The 16,425-nt window shown below is 32.5% G+C and overlaps 2 protein-coding genes across 2 annotated transcripts; one reads left to right on the forward strand and one right to left on the reverse strand.

Moving 5' to 3' along the window:
* Positions 1–9,524, reverse strand: LOC140059832 (E3 ubiquitin-protein ligase synoviolin A-like). The gene is made up of 14 exons (XM_072105767.1): positions 9,346–9,524; positions 8,769–8,861; positions 8,495–8,647; positions 8,300–8,348; positions 8,023–8,126; positions 7,346–7,472; positions 6,435–6,534; positions 5,422–5,487; positions 4,688–4,935; positions 4,227–4,388; positions 3,712–3,825; positions 3,067–3,250; positions 2,551–2,717; positions 1–786 (listed from the first exon to the last, which is right to left on the reverse strand). The coding sequence occupies exons 1-14, from the start codon at positions 9,472–9,474 to the stop codon at positions 590–592; spliced, it is 1,893 nt and encodes a 630-aa protein (XP_071961868.1). The 5' UTR covers positions 9,475–9,524; the 3' UTR covers positions 1–589.
* Positions 9,525–10,271: 747 nt separating this feature from the next.
* On the forward strand, positions 10,272–14,141 carry LOC140060366 (speedy protein A-like). The gene is made up of 6 exons (XM_072106542.1): positions 10,272–10,603; positions 10,713–10,771; positions 10,937–11,022; positions 11,252–11,423; positions 11,936–12,212; positions 12,730–14,141. Exons 1-6 carry the CDS (start codon positions 10,333–10,335, stop codon positions 12,795–12,797), a joined length of 933 nt encoding a protein of 310 aa, XP_071962643.1. The 5' UTR covers positions 10,272–10,332; the 3' UTR covers positions 12,798–14,141.
* Positions 14,142–16,425: the final 2,284 nt, after the last annotated feature.

Genomic DNA, 16,425 nt, shown 5'->3' on the forward strand with positions numbered 1-16,425 from the left:
TTTGACAACGAAAAAATAAAATTTATTTTTCCATTAATAGGCTAATCAATAAGTTATTTAAAAAGGCAGAGAGAAAATAATTCAAAATTGAGTTTCAAAGACAGGTCTATGTTAAAAATGTTAACCAGTTTGTTATTTTTAAAACCTCCCCAACCCCAATAATTAGAACATACATATATACTTCATAAATAAATAATCATAATAATACTAGGCCACTAGGCCTACATAAGCATACATTTATACAGTAGAGTAAAATAAATTGTTTTTCACCTTGTCGGATAAAGAAAATCAGTAGTCAGTATCAGTACTGTAGAAACAAGCCTAATAAGATATGCATAACTTTACAATAAAAAAATAATTGCACATATCAAGTCAAAAAAAGAATTATCCTTAAAACTTAAAAAAGGGGTGGAAAATATGTGATTTAATTACTAAAAATTTACGAACGAAAAAATCCCTCCTCACGAGTGTTGAGCAGGGTGTACTCTAAACTTTACAATATATAATATTTATTTTATGAATTTTTATTTATGATTATGAATAAAAGAAAACGAAGATAATTTAATATAATCTATGATCTAAAAACTGATCATTGTAACGATGAATCCTCCTCTTGATTGTTTTCAATTTTTTCTAATTGTTCACTAGATAACCTTTGTATTCTACGTCGTCTAATTTCTTGGTGATCATGCTCCCCAGGAGTCATTTCAAATTTGAGTTCATAATCATCGGAAATAATCTCTGGCACCGGCTCATCTTGTCCGCCAGTGGCTCCTAATACTGTTGCTGAAAATAGAATTACAAAGCAAATGTTACTTACTGTGAACAGTCAAATCTGGAACTTTTCGAATTTGGAAAGTCTACCAAAAGCCAGATTTTTATAAAAAAGAATTACAGTACATCTACCCCTCCTTTGGGAAACCCCTAATCAAGGGACACACTATTAATCGGACACTTTCATGTTAAAGAACAAAGAGAAATATATGTTTTAACACCCCAGCCAATCAATATTCAAGGAACACCTCTAATTTGAGGACACCCTTATTAAGTGGACAATTAGGTGTGTCCCAAAGGTATTCTCTTAAAGGCCAGGTGCAGGCAAAAAATGTCTATTGATCATACATTCCAATAATTATCGATCTATAGTTTCCCCTATGTTTCATAATTTTTGGGATTTTATTTGTGTTACATGAGCTTGTTGAAAATAAGCACTTTCTTATCAGTGGGGGGATAGTTCAAATTACACAGTAAAATCTCTATTCTTTTGTACACACATTTTGTAAATAGAGAGGCATTTTAAAAAGCTATGAAAAATAAACGGTGTGGTAAAAAATGTTATCAGATGACTAAATATAGGTAATATAACTTTAATATTACATTTCTGATATTTTTATTCAACTTCAGATTTTTATTTTCATGCTATAGCAAAAATTATCCACCGTATATCCACCATCTTTTTTCACTGTCTAGGGAGTCACCAGACATGTTATTACATTAGGTTAACTACATAACAACTGAAAAAAAGTCTTCCTGGTTTTTAGGATATTGCTAAACACCGCAAACCCCGCAAACCCCCGCAAACCTCCAAAAAAACATAGCAAACCCCATCGAACCAACATAAAAGTGATTGAATCATGTAGTGTACAACCCACTGGGTATATCAATGTAAAAAAAAAATTAAATTTCTACATTTAACAACTTATTTTTGGGGTAAAACATCATTTTTTGGTCAAAAATGATTGGTAAACCCCGCAAACCTCCAAAAAACCATAGCAAACCCCACCGAACCAACATAAAAGTGATTGAATAATGTAGTGTACGACCCACTGGGTATATAAATTATTAAATTTCTACTGTTAACTACTTATTTTTGGGGATAAAACATAATTTTTTGGTTAAAAATTAGCAATCATTTTTGACCAAAAAATGATGTTTTACCCCAAAAATAAGTAGTTAACGGTATAAATTTAATATTTTTTTTACATGGATATACCCAGTGGGTTGTACACTACATGATTCAATCACTTTTATGTTGGTTCGATGGGGTTTGCTATATTTTTTTTTAGGTTTGCAGGGTTTAGCAATCATTTTTGACCAAAAAATGATGTTTTACCCCAAAAATAATTAGTTAACAGTAAAAATGTATTATTTTTTTTTACATGGATATACCCAGTGGGTTGTACACTACATGATTCAATCACTTTTATGTTGGTTCGATGGGGTTTGCTATGTTTTTTTGGAGGTTTGCGGGGGTTTGCGGGGTTTGCGGTGTTTAGCAATACCCGGTTTTTATGGAAGAATTTTGCCAAATTTTGTATTTGACCATATTAAGGGAAATTCATGTTTTTTCGTCTCGATTTCTGTTACAAATATTTGATTTATGTACAATTAACCATATATTATATTTAAAATTCATGCCTGTACCTGAGCTTTAATATGGGATCTACTGGCCAGCTAAATAATAGGGTATTTCCTAAAGTTGGCAAATGGAATGTGCATATTATTGTATTGTTTATAATTAATTAACCTATACAAAACAATAATACATACAATCAATTTCAGTTCCTTTGGTGGAACTATCTGCAGCTGCTGTAGTTTTACTTGTACTTGGTTGTGAATCTAAATCTGAAGTTGCCGAGGCTACTGGTGTTGTCACTGTAGTAGTGGCGGATACCGTAACAGTAGAAGCCGTACTGCTACTAGCTGGTACATTTATTCTATCAAAAATAAAAGAAATTGAGTGATGCAGAGAACTGAGGCCCCTGATCCCTCTAACACTGGAGGCCTAGGGCATTTTTAGCCTTTTTTGACATATTTTAATGAATTTCTTCTGCGCACTGCTCAGGGGTTTAGCCAGTGAGCGCTCATAGGCGTTATGCCACTGGATGTACAGAAGAACCGAAAGTCTAATAATTCCTCAACTTTGTTGGGTCCTGAAGGTGTCCCTCTTAATAGAGGTTTTACGGTACTACAAACAAGTCAGTCTCAAGATTCCAAAACAAATAAAATAAAAATAAAAATAAAAAAATAAAATAGATTATTTGAAGCAGGTATATGAATACTTACCCCAGGTTTTGCATTACTGTTGTATACTGTTGTATTTGTATCATAGCTGCATCTAGGAATGTGTGTATACTACGAAGGCATTCGATCCTCGCCTCCATATGAGATCTTTCTGTACCCTCCATAGCTCGTAATTCTTCATCATTCAAGCCTTGGAAATCTGGAGGAGGTCTAGGTGGTGGAATATCTGGCAAATCAAACACAAACAAATTATTTTTAAAATCGAAAAACTGTGGATAGCTACATATTATAGAGTAGAGTTGTGGCTTGGTGGTTATGATGCTTGGCTACCATTCCAAAGGTCCTGGGTTCAAGTCCCGTCACATGTCAGGATTTTTTCTAAGGACAAAATTACAACTCCACTCCCAAAGACTTGTAATAAGACTTTGTTTGTGTAGAGCATCTTGTGCATATGTTTGTCTTGTGAACCTCTGAGGGTCCCTAATGATCAGCAATTGCTGGATGGATCACCCTCATTAAATATGGTTTTTAAAAAAATGAATTGTTTTGTGTGATGTTTTTCTTGTTATTTGTCCATGTTTTTTACATTGTATTTTTATGGAGACAAAATAAATGAAATGCATAATTAAGTCTAACCTACCTACTAAAAAAATGTGGAAAATAAAAGCAGAAAGTTCAATTACTTACTAAATGGTGGAATCATAAAAGGTGGAGGCATCATAAATGGAGGGGGCATCATTCCCTGGAACAGTGGGGGCGGTGCAGTTGTTGTACTATCTGCTTCTGATGTACTAGTAGTGCCTAAATATAAAATAAAACATTTAAACAAAGGTAAAAAACTGGTGATCAACTACAGTAAATTTAATGAAGTCAGTCAGTGTTAGGCGGTAGGAAACAAAAGGTAAACCATTTATTTTATTTCAAAAGGCTTGAACGAAGATTGAATTGAAAGTTTGCGTTATGAAAATAAAAATATCAGAGATGTCACAAGAAATAAAGTGTTTTCGCAAGAAAAGGGAACAATCTCTGTTCAAGCCACTGGGTTGCCAAAGGCCTCTGTTAAAAAGTGGTCAGGTTGAAACCATACAACCGTACTGGTGGCTACAGCGCTAAATATGCAAAATAATCGATATAAATCGATAGGATTTTCGGATACAGTAAATTCATTTAGTCTAGAAAGCAAATTTATTTGTTCCAGTTACCTTGTGTGGCATCTGCATTAGCTTGAGTTTGTGCAGGCTGAGGTGGTTGTGGAAAAGCCATTCCAGGCTGTGGGAATTGACCAGGCTGTGGAAACTGCGGGAATTGTCCATGCTGCATTGGAAAAAACGGGAAGCCAGGAAATGGTGGCATCATGCCAGGAACTGCAAAGAAAATAAACAGAATTTTAGCTGATTCTTTGTTCTGTATCTATAATTTGTACAGTATCACAGGCAAATTGTTTGATACATTGTCACATAGGTATCACATGTAACACCCTTTGCATACTAATCATACCAACCTTAACATAGTACAGGTGCCACATGTGATAATTAATAAATATGTGACACTCTATTACAAAATTTGCATATGATATTGGACATTATTATGTATAATGCCATATGTGGAGGTACAGTACAGAGAATGTTTGCACACAAGGTCACGAGGTCAAGCCTTGTCTTACCATTTTGATTAGCATTTTGCTGTTGCTGAGGTGCCTGTGCTTGCTGCTGTGTTGGCGTTGTGGGCATACGCAATACATCCATACGGCATGTTGGGCAAGACTGTTGTCTTTGGAACCATGATCGAAGGCAGCTGGTGTGAAAGATGTGGTTGCATGGTAGCTTCTTACAGTTGGTGACCATCTCTTCACGGCAGATGATGCAGACGTTATCCCCAGCTGCAAGCTCTTCTGGTGTGGCATCTGGATAACTAAAGAGGAAAACATCATGACATGAGCCATTAAAGAGCTGAAAACCAATCACACATTATTGTAGTAGAACCCTCCCTTTGGACATTGGTAATCAGTAACACCTCTTAAGGGGACACTTTCCTGTTTAACAAACAAATTTTACAAACACTTATTTTATTTATTTCAGTTGACAACCAACAGCGATGAAACCGCCACTAACAGGTTGAATCTAAACATAATAAACTATAATAATATATTCAAATAAGCAACAATAACATAAACAAAGATTGGAACATTATAGACATTTAACAATTTTACCCTTAAATACATTTAAACTATCATAAAATAAATCAATATCCAAACAATTAACAAATAACCTATTAAATGCATTCAACACGACCATACGAAGGAACACTTTGTTGGGTCTCAAAAGTGTCTCTTAAATAGGGGTGCTACTATCATTTCTCTAATATATACGAATGGATACAAATGTATGTTCTACTTACAGTGTATTCATATTTCTGATAGCTCTTCTAGACAAAACGACATCATTGAGTGCTTTTTTGAATGACCTATCATAAAAGCAATATGTATATTAATAAAAATAAAATCATAATTTATTAAATGTTTCATATACTCAAGGATACACTGCTAAGTATATTTTTGAAAGAATGACATTTCTAATTAAAAAAGTGACTGTTCAATTTATTATTAATACCATATAAATAATCTACAATTTTATCTTTTAATCAATATGCAAAACCTTTTACTTAACTTATTACTTATAATAATATTTATTCGGTCATCAATGTAAAAATAACCAGGAATGAGAATAGACTAAAGCCCAAACAGATTCTGCACTCACTCCATACAATACAAACAGTTAAGATAAAAAATTAACATGATATATATTTACTTTCCGTTTGTAAAATTATAAAAAAATAAGTCTACGCAAGGTCAGCAATTAATCACACTAACGTAGTCAATAATTTATTTTCGCACTCCCTTAAATTTGAAATAAATCTGGTCCGGTATTGTTATACATTGGAACCTAATTAAAGATGAGCGTAATAAATAAAACTACCAACCATTAATAGTAAGTCATTTATTTTTCCACACACTAACATAAAAATACATTTCCTGGTTTGTTAAATATTGAAACATATTAAAGATGAGTCTATTGTAATAATATATATTAATATTAGAACTTATTATTTTCGCACTTAAATTCTACGAAATATGATATTTCCCTAGACCATTATTACAGTACATCATAATGTTCCCTTTTAATGTTCATTTATCTAATAATGACATTTTATATGTATTTTACATATTTATATACATTGATAAATGTCACTGAAGGTCCGTATATTATTTACATTTTATGTCATTATATAGATAAAAGTTGATATATTTATTGTATCAAGTTTTTTTCCAATCAACCACATTTTAAATTGCCTTGTTAATTTAAATTTTGATTTGAAATTATAACAACAAAAAAAGAATGTATTGTACTAACCTCATTGCAAGATACATTGGCCTGATCGCAAACAATGGGAAAGTGTGCACTTTAATCATAATAGCCATAAATGCTGTGTATAATATCACCTTTATGAAGCCTGACAAAAAAGTTCCATATAAAAATTATTGTTAAATATATAAATATTTGTAACAAGCTAAACTATCCAAGGAAATTAAGGTGGTGGCAGACTAAAGAATTATCTTTTGACTCAAATATTTGGGCATATCACTACCATATTTGGGCACATCACATGATTATTATACTTATATAGCATGGTTTTACTAACACTAACAGTTATAGATAAAATCAGACTTGCTATTTCATATGTAATTAAGAAACCACTAAAGCCTATGGTTGACAAAAACAGTGTTTTTTTTATGATTTAAAAAACAGTTTATTCAACCGTACATTCGATACTGGGAATTTTCAGTGTTTTAGTATTTTCATTTTCCTTATAATACACTCTTTGCTATCATTACTAAAAATGCGATTTGCAAGGAGCCTCTGTTAAATATTAATATATACTACTTCAACTTAAAAATATTATTAATATGAATATTTTCAATATTAATGCGAGTATTCTTAAATATCAATATGAATACTAAATGATAAACATCCATTACACCAAGATTATGTATGGTTAAGGTCACGAAAGCGACTACGTAGCACACTATATAGAACTAACAGATATCTTAATTCATTCGTCCCTTTTTCCATCCATGCTTTCAATGACAAATACAGTACTGTTGAATCACCTTGTAGTTTATTTTGTATTGTATATCTTTCTCTTTACTTGTTATATTTATTTTACTTATATATATTTTGTATGTTATTGTAATGTTATGTGAGCGATTTGTGGCTGTCATGAATTTCCGCAAGGGCCAAATAAATCTGAATCTGAAACTTACCCATGACAAGCTCTGTATAGAGTAGATAAACAGCCTTATTCTCCCATGGATTCTCACTTTGTAAGTCAATTGAATGCAAGCCGTACTTCAAGAAGACATTAACTACAACACTCAATAAAATAGCATACTGTACCAAAGAAAAAATGATTATAATATTATTCAAAATTAAAAAACACAAGCAAATAAATGGTATCTAAGGCTGAGTTACATACAGTTAGTTGGTTTAACTCCTGTATGTGGCATAGGCGGACTCAGGATTCCTGCAGTCAAACACCATCTAACCACAAATCCCACCTCACCCCCCATTCTCACACACATTTTAGTAATTACAATAAGAAGGATAGGATGATGTCCACCCACCCCCTTCTTCTATTAGAGTCCTTTAATGTGCAAACATATTAGAGTACTTTAATGTGCAAACATATTCGAGTCCTTTAATGTGCAAACATATTAGAGTCCTTTAATGTGCAAACTTATAAGAGCATAGTAGTAGTGCATGTCTGTTGGTCACATTATGCAGCCAAGCTTCTACCTAAATTCTTAAAATCTGTCACACGTTTCGTTTATTTTATTAGTTTCATTTATATCAGAGGAACATTAGATTTTTATTATTATTATTAGTATTATTTTTACATTTACATCACATGTTACATCACATGTTAAAAATAAAGCCTTACCTCAAAGCCAAAAACAAGCTGAACTGATGCGCCCTTAGTCAGCGTATAGTGGTAAGCATTGTGAATAAACAACATATCAAGACAACACAAAACCACCATTATCACTGAAAAAAAACCAAATAATCACACATGAATACTGTATACTAGTACCTAGCAACAACTGAAAATTCAATAGACTCACTGCATCCATGTAAACATTGATATGATTATAATAAACATTGAATGATTTAATTAAAATTAAATGAATGATGTACTTGGTAAAAATGAGAATACTTACTAATGGCTCGAAGATGGAATATCCACGATATTATTGGGCTTCTTTCCATCTAAAAAATTTTTGGGAAAATTGCATTATTTAAATCTTCTTTTATAAATTTGTTACACAAACAATAAAAAAAAAATGTTTAACCATCAATTAGAAATAAATTAAATTTATCATATTTAATTTTTTTAAATTTAAAATGGTAATTACATAATCTACTCTGTCTTCTGCCAGCCAATGGAAACACTTGAGAAACAAAAGAAGAGTGAACATGGCAACAAAGCGCGGACTGAAATCATCACGAAACACGGTGAAAGCAAGGCAGGTTTCCGTCACTGCATACCAAGACCGCTCTATCATGTGCTTAAAAAAACAAAACACAGTAATTTAAAGTATATATTTAGAACACTATATTTGAAATGATTGACATTTAGTGACTGGGGTGTATATGGTTGAATATTTTATTAACTTTTCGATTACGTACTTCCATTTCTGCATCCCGTAATTGACCGAAAAACACTTTCTTGAAAAGTTTTCCCATTAGGACAACAAACACCAAGGCTTGCGAGTATAGTACCTATAACATAAAATAAAACATTTATTTAATATTAGTACAGTAGTATGTAGAAAAACAAGGCTTTGTGAGGGTACGCCTAGTTACAGTAGCCTACTGTAGTATAGGCTAGCCTCTACTACGAGTACTATCTAGGGCCTAGCCTACCTAGCACTAGGTTTTAATGGTAGAGAGTAAAATTATTATATTATTTTATGATAAATCAAAATAAAATCATCAACAATAATTTTAATAAAGAAAAGACAAGCAATCTGACTGACTAATAATTAATATTAAAACATAAGAACTTCATACATTTATTTCTCTACTCTAGCCTACTTGACTATTCTAGGCCTCCTCTTACAACCCGAGCCAACTTCGCGAGGCAGCCAGGAGGAAAGGCGGACAAGGATGAAAATAGTGTTTTAATAGCCTAGGCCTAGGCCTAGCCTAGGCTAGATTATTTTTATACTTTATCATCAGCCGTTTTTCATCTTCACATACTTACCGCCATGCTTGCATTTGATTTTGTAATATACACCATTGACGGGTAAAATTGTTTCTTTTGAAAATATGCATGGCCAACGACTGCAAAAGTAAGCACAAAGCTTAAAGATGTAACAATTGCACCCCTCATTTTCTTGTAGGCATTTAAGCTAGGCTCGTCGTCGTGTAAATTCTTCTAGCGAAAAACGTCGAGTTGACACGGTTTATTTGAGAAAGTTCAAAGTTCATATTTATTACACGTCGTATAACTTTCTAATTTACATATGCCTTATATGGTAACTCATTTGCCTTTTATAAACAATAAAGTCTATTGCGTTTATGATTGGTTCAAAAGTACAGAATTGTTCCGGATGAGTAGTTACGCAGCAGCAGCAGAGAACCAGCTGAAAAAACAGCAGCCACAGCCTAAAAAGTTACAGAGTTAGGAAATCATTTCAACATTATGTAAGTTATTACTATTTATGTTATTAAATTCGATCCGACAGTCTTTACTGTTATATATGAAGCATTGCAAAATTGAATAAATGCTAGCCTATTTGTTATCTCTTTTATATAGGCCTACCTACCTGCTGCTGACTTTCGGGCGGGCGAGAGCAGACGTGCTGGGCATGCTGTGTGTAGTTCATATGCGCGTAAAAAAGCAGCCGATGCGTATATAAAAAACATAGCGCCTTCATTTACCTAGAAATGACAGCGTTATTCTTTTACTTTGTATTATGTTTTTTGTTTGCAATTGAAATACAATCTTATTTAGTCGTTGTAGAAATACCGTATAGGCTATTCCACATACGTTTTACAGAATTTTGTATTTCTGTTTAAAGTTTGATATATTTTAATAATGTATTTCATTGTTTAAAAAGTTTGATAGGGCCTACTTCTACTGTCTGTCAATAAAAGTAGCCTAGGCCTAGGCCCATATACAACAAGGAACAATCATAGCCATCTGTCTATGTGACCTAAATACCATTTAAAGCACCGGACTTGAAAAATGGAGGGCAACACTGAACGCATCTTTGAGCCATTGAAAACATTTATTGTAACCCCACCATCATCAAATGATGGTATCGAAAGTGGTCATCAGAAGATTGTAGAACGTGTCTTAGTAACTAGTGTACCAGATGCTAATGGATGGAAAAGAAGACATGACTGGCAAGGGATCGATTCGGACATGGTTGGTTCTCTAGCACCCATTAAAAGATTGAAGAACTCATCAATGACAGTAAAAAGCAAAGAGATGAATGCTTATTTTAAACTTTTTGGTATGATATTTTAAATTATTAATGATTAAACACAGATCTTGCTATTGTATTGATCAGTCTTTCAAATTTGAATATCCATATGTTTTATAAATTATTATTATTTTAACAGAAAATGAAATAATTCAGGATTTCCTATGGATGGACAAATGTGCAAAAATAGCTGACAAGGTACGGTATATTACCAAATCCTTTCAACTTTTCAACTACTTGAAATATGTATTAAAACATTTTATTTTTTGTGTTTAAAATGTAATTATAGTAAGAAGAAAGTATATAAGTGATAATCAAGTTTCTCAACAATAAGTTAGTTTTTAATGTTTTTTTTTCTTACAGTACCTTTTAGCAATGGTCTTTGCTTATTTTAAGAGAGCAGAATTTAAGATCAAACAGTTCACCAAAATAAATTTTTTTATTGCATTGTAAGTTTAAAAAGTTTATTATTGCTTTAAATAAATGTTTATTGTTTTGTAAGTTTAAAAAAAAAATTTTTAATGTTCAATACAAAATTGTGTTTACATTTTGTTTTTTTTTTATATAAATTGTAGAGTGTGTATTTTGTACCTTGCTAAAGGTAAATGTAATAAAAATATGAATATGTTAATATGATTTTACTTACAATTTCTGAATTGTATTAATACAAATTATTAGGTACCTTGCAAATGATATGGAAGAGGACGAAGAGGATTTTAAATATGAGATCTTTCCATGGGCTCTTGGCAGAGATTGGAGACATAAATACACTAGGTTTTTACGCAAAAAGGACCTTTTCTGGAAGTCGATTAACTTCAGAGCTGCAGTTAGTAGACGATGTTGTGAAGAGGTAGGCTTTTAATATATTACAGCCATTATTTAGTACACACAAAATGTGTATTCAGTACGAAAAAGCCACTTGATTCTCTGTACTGCATCATCACATTTGTATAACATGTGATGCCTGTATTATGTTGTTATATACACTGCTGCCAATGATTTTCACAGCTAATTTCAATAATATAATATGTCCTTACTGCTATGTATTAACTTTTGTAAAGGTTGCCCTATTAATGGGGCAAAAGAACATTTTAATTAAACATTACTATAAACTGCTAAAGGTTGCCCTATTAACTTTTGTAAAGATTGCCCTATTGATGGCACAAAAGAACATTTTAATTATACATTACTATACACTGCTAAATGTTGCCCTATTAACTGTTGTAAAGGTTGCCCTATTGATGGCACAGAAGAACATTACAAATATCTATTACTATAAACTGGTAAAGGTTCTCTAATGATGATAGTATTGAACAATACAAATTTATGCTTGGTTTGCTAACTAATACTACTTGTTTTAAGATAATGGCAATTGCCCCATATCATGGGATTTGGCAACGCAATAGAGCCGACCACCATGGTGGAGCTTATAGGAACTATGACACAGACGATGAATTTCTGCCCCGTGGGCCTGGCGCTTCACCGGTCCACTGTGAGGCTTGTGCCAAGAAAGGAACTTATGTATACACACCATCAAGTTCTGAAGAGACAGATGATGGCTACTTACTTCTGTATTCTTGCACCGATACCTCAGATGAGGAGACTGACCAAGCAGTACCAAAGAGTTTTGATATGAGAGGTGCAGTAATGTTTTCTTTAACATTTTCCAATTATCTAAAACTCTGTCCAAACAAACTTTATGTGACAAAAAATGTAATGTGCCCATATATGACATGATGATATCATATCACTACCATATTTGGACGTATCACTACCATATTTAGGCACACACTTTTTTTGTCAAACTAGTTTGATAATATAGACGGGGCTTTATTCAGATTTTGAAGGACTTTGAACTATCTACCTTTTGGCTCTTATTTTTAATACACTTTTACAAATCATTTAGTTATAGAATTGTCAGGTTCTTGAAGTGCTTGTTCAGACTTAATTCTTTACCAGGCTAGGTTGGCTTCTTCAGACCAATTATTGCTAACTTTTAAGTAGGTAGTTCACCAACTTACTTGGGTAAACTATGGAGTATTCTTTACTCCATGAGTAAACTAAGTGTGAAATGCACCCACATTTAAGTTATTCTTTCACCATTAAACCAGTTACCACACCGTGCCTGTTTACCAATATTTGTTGTATTTTTACAGGTCTTCAGAACACATTACAAACCAGTGATGACTCCTACTCATACTTTTGGGCTGATAAAGATGAGTAACATTATAATAAAGTTGTGCATTCTTCACCAATTCTTGTTGCTGTATCTCCACATACAGCAATATGTGTTTAGTATCATAAGCAACTTCCACAATAAAGCATCACATGTGGTGCCTCTATCATGGAAGGTTAGGTAAAGGGTTAGGCTAGGGTGTATGATACAGGCATCACATATGAATCACATGTGATACAGTATCATGGAATTTGCCTTGATACTGGACGAATTTAATACTAAGAAATGACTGGAATCTACTGTAATACAGCAATAAATAACATATGGAAGAGGAATACGAATCTTTCAATTATGAAAGAAATTAAGTTACAATTTTGTTGAATAAGTTAACAGTTAACTTTTTAAAGAAGAGTGGGGATTTATATAATAATATTTAAAACAATATTTTTTTTCCTGCTAAAATAGTATTGTATTATGTTTAGTTGTATACATGTAGAATGTATAGTACATGTAAAATAAAAATACCAAGCAAAAAAAGGTCAAGGGTCAAGCTCTTTTTGTCCCTCTTTGTGGGTAGAGGACTGGGGTGCAAATATGACCATGACCTTTTCAAATGGGGGAGTGCAGTATTTAAGTTTCTTAACAAATTAGTAAAACAAAGATCTCTATTTTTTGTTTAAAACTAAAAGATTAAAGAATATATAATTATTTATTCAAAATATTTGTTTACTTTCTAATAATTGAAAGTGATGAAAGTTTTATGTTTAGAGAATAGAAATAAATAAAATTAAAACTAATTTTGAATGTTAAAAACTTAATAAATTATACATAGATAGAAAAGATTTTTACTTTAGAAGAAGTACAGATTATATATAAAAAACCTATTTATTTATTTATTGTACTATTACTGTATTATAACAAGGGGAAGAGAAAAATTTGAATTTCACTCTTCCCTGGTACAGGTATAACATTTTTTTTTAAAGATGTACCTAGGCCTATTTTGTGCAAGGAGCAATGGGTTAATAAAACTAATATTTTATATAACATATATCTGTCCAATCAGAGACCGATGTTCTGTTGACTAGATGACCTTTAAAATGTTTTTAATTAGTGACATGTGCTGACCATATTTATTAACCATTTTTTTCTTATAGAAAAAAAGTACATAGACAAGTTACTGTATTCTATTTAAAGATGTACCTAGGCCTATTACTTATGTGCAAGGAGCAATGGGTTGATAAAACTAATATTTATTACGAAATATATCCATCCAATCAGAGACCGATGTTCTGTTGAATAGATGACCATATTTATTAACCCTTTTTTCTTATAGAAAAAAGTAGAAACAAGTTACAGTATTCTATTTATCTTAGTAGATGTACCATAATAATAAATATCAGTAAATTATTTGTTTGTATGGTAAATATATGGTTACTTTAATGTGATTTAATCATATTTATGTGATTGTATAAAAAAAAGACAATAAAGTTATGTTGTTATTTATTATTGCAGGTTTAAACTTTTATTTTTTGGGGTCCAATTTAGAATTTAGAATTATTTCTTTAAAGCTCTGTCTGCACTATCAAACTAGTTTGAAAAAAAAAGTGTGATGTGCCGAAATATGGTAGTGATATGACAGGGGCGTGTGGCGCAGTGTGTTGGACGTTGGACTACCGATCGTCAGACCTAGGTTCGAATCCAACTCTCGCCGCATTGCTTGTATCCGTAGGCAAGATACTTTACTTACGTTGCCTCTCTCCACCCAGGTGTATAAATGGGTACCCAGTTAGATCTAGACACAACTTTGCGCTGGTTACCGGCTGCATTATGGGAGTATGTTTCCATACGTGTTTGATCCCAAAAAATACTGGGGTAATAATCCTTGTAAAGCGCCTTTGAGCATGATTACTCATGAAAAGGGCGCTATATAAATGTGGTATTATTATCATCATGTCCATGTAATGTATGGGTACATCTAATTTTTTTTGTCACATAAAGTTTGATGTAGACAAAGATTTAGGCTACTAGTATTAGCTTAAACAATATCTTCAGTCTTCAAAATCTGAAATTGCCTTCAAAGTCTTTTGTTGATGAATGATGGTGTGTTTCTCTTTGATAGGCTACTTAGCTATTAAGTATTACCAATTTAAACAAACAACCACTTATTCATGATGATGTTGATTGAAACACCATCTAGAAAAACCGCAATTGGCCAATTGGAAAACACTATTTCTTTTGAAAGCCCAATCAGTTTGCCAAAAAGATGTTTTTATATTTCCACTCAATCTCTGATCGTTTGCATTTATCAGCATTTGAATATCTCTAGGCCAAGGGCCAATCTACAACTATGTGGCAGGGACAAATGCACATGCCTGGTGGAAATTCTTAATTCACCAAAGGATTCCAGTGAAAATTGATCCTCTGCTGTGTTGACAACGCTCAGAAATCTTAATCTGGTCTTAATACATGAATGTGTTTATTTAAATTTGTTTATTTAAATTTTTGAAATACATAAACAATATTTGAACAGCAATACATATTACTTTTTGCAGCAAAAACAAACAAACGGCACTACTGCTGTACTGAGATTACTCTACTCGGCTGCATGTTTTCAAAACAAACGCACGTGTAGTGTTAAGTTTAAGCAAAACTATCTTTATTATAGAGGGCGCTCATACTAAGAAAGTTAAGATCAGATCTATTTATAACAAGAAATATTTCTTACAAAAACCGCCGCTTAACTTGTTGACGTACAGTAACAGTTTAGTTATTGTTCTTTCTTCATCAAATGATATATTTTTTTAATTGATATTCTATTCAATAATTTAAGAAATATTGATGTATTATCTGAAATGCTCTATTTAATCATGAAGCAGGGCATAACGGGTATTAAACACGTAACTGTTTTAAGGATGTATTATTATGATTGGTTCCAGTTTTCCTTCTGTTGTTGATTTAGCTTATCAATTAATTAATTAAATCCGCAATCAGACAATCAACTTTTATTGCATAACAAAGTCTGTGGTCTATCGATGTACTGAGAACAAATATAAAACTATATAGTAGGCCTACTGTTCATATTCCGGCGTAGGGTCAACCAACCCCCAACATTCCAATTCCATCTATACACACCAGGGAAGCTTCCCAGAAACAGTACATACACAACTATTTACCATATAGGAAGGATTTGACCCGGCGTTATTCAATGATAAATGCCTACGTTAACAGCCAGATTACCTGTCTGATCTCATAGGCTATCTTTCCCCATGCATAAGGGTTTGAGTATTCTCAGTCCGAGTTTTCAATACCCATTTTTTCAGCCGTAGTATTGTCGTATTCGATTGGGAACTTTCGTTGTCAACGTAAAGATTCGTTGAGTACTTTTTGTATTCGAATTGTAAATTTGTGCTCAACAGAAAGTCATTCGAATAGAAAACGTTGACAACGAAATCTTTTTCGTTAAGAACAATCTCAACGCTCAAAATACTCCGTTAAAGAAGTACTCAACGGAAAAACTGTACTCAACGGTGAAAGTCTAAATCGAATACGACAATTGTAATAAGCTCCCGCATGTGATACAGCTCCTAATATTTCATCCTTAATATAACTGCGGCGCAAAAAAATGCCATGGTTGATAATTGAACCATTTGGGCCCAACGTTGGACATAAGAGGATA

The sequence above is a fragment of the Antedon mediterranea genome, chromosome 10 (genome assembly GCF_964355755.1).
Source record: "Antedon mediterranea chromosome 10, ecAntMedi1.1, whole genome shotgun sequence".
In the NCBI taxonomy this organism is placed as follows: Eukaryota; Metazoa; Echinodermata; class Crinoidea; order Comatulida; family Antedonidae; genus Antedon; species Antedon mediterranea.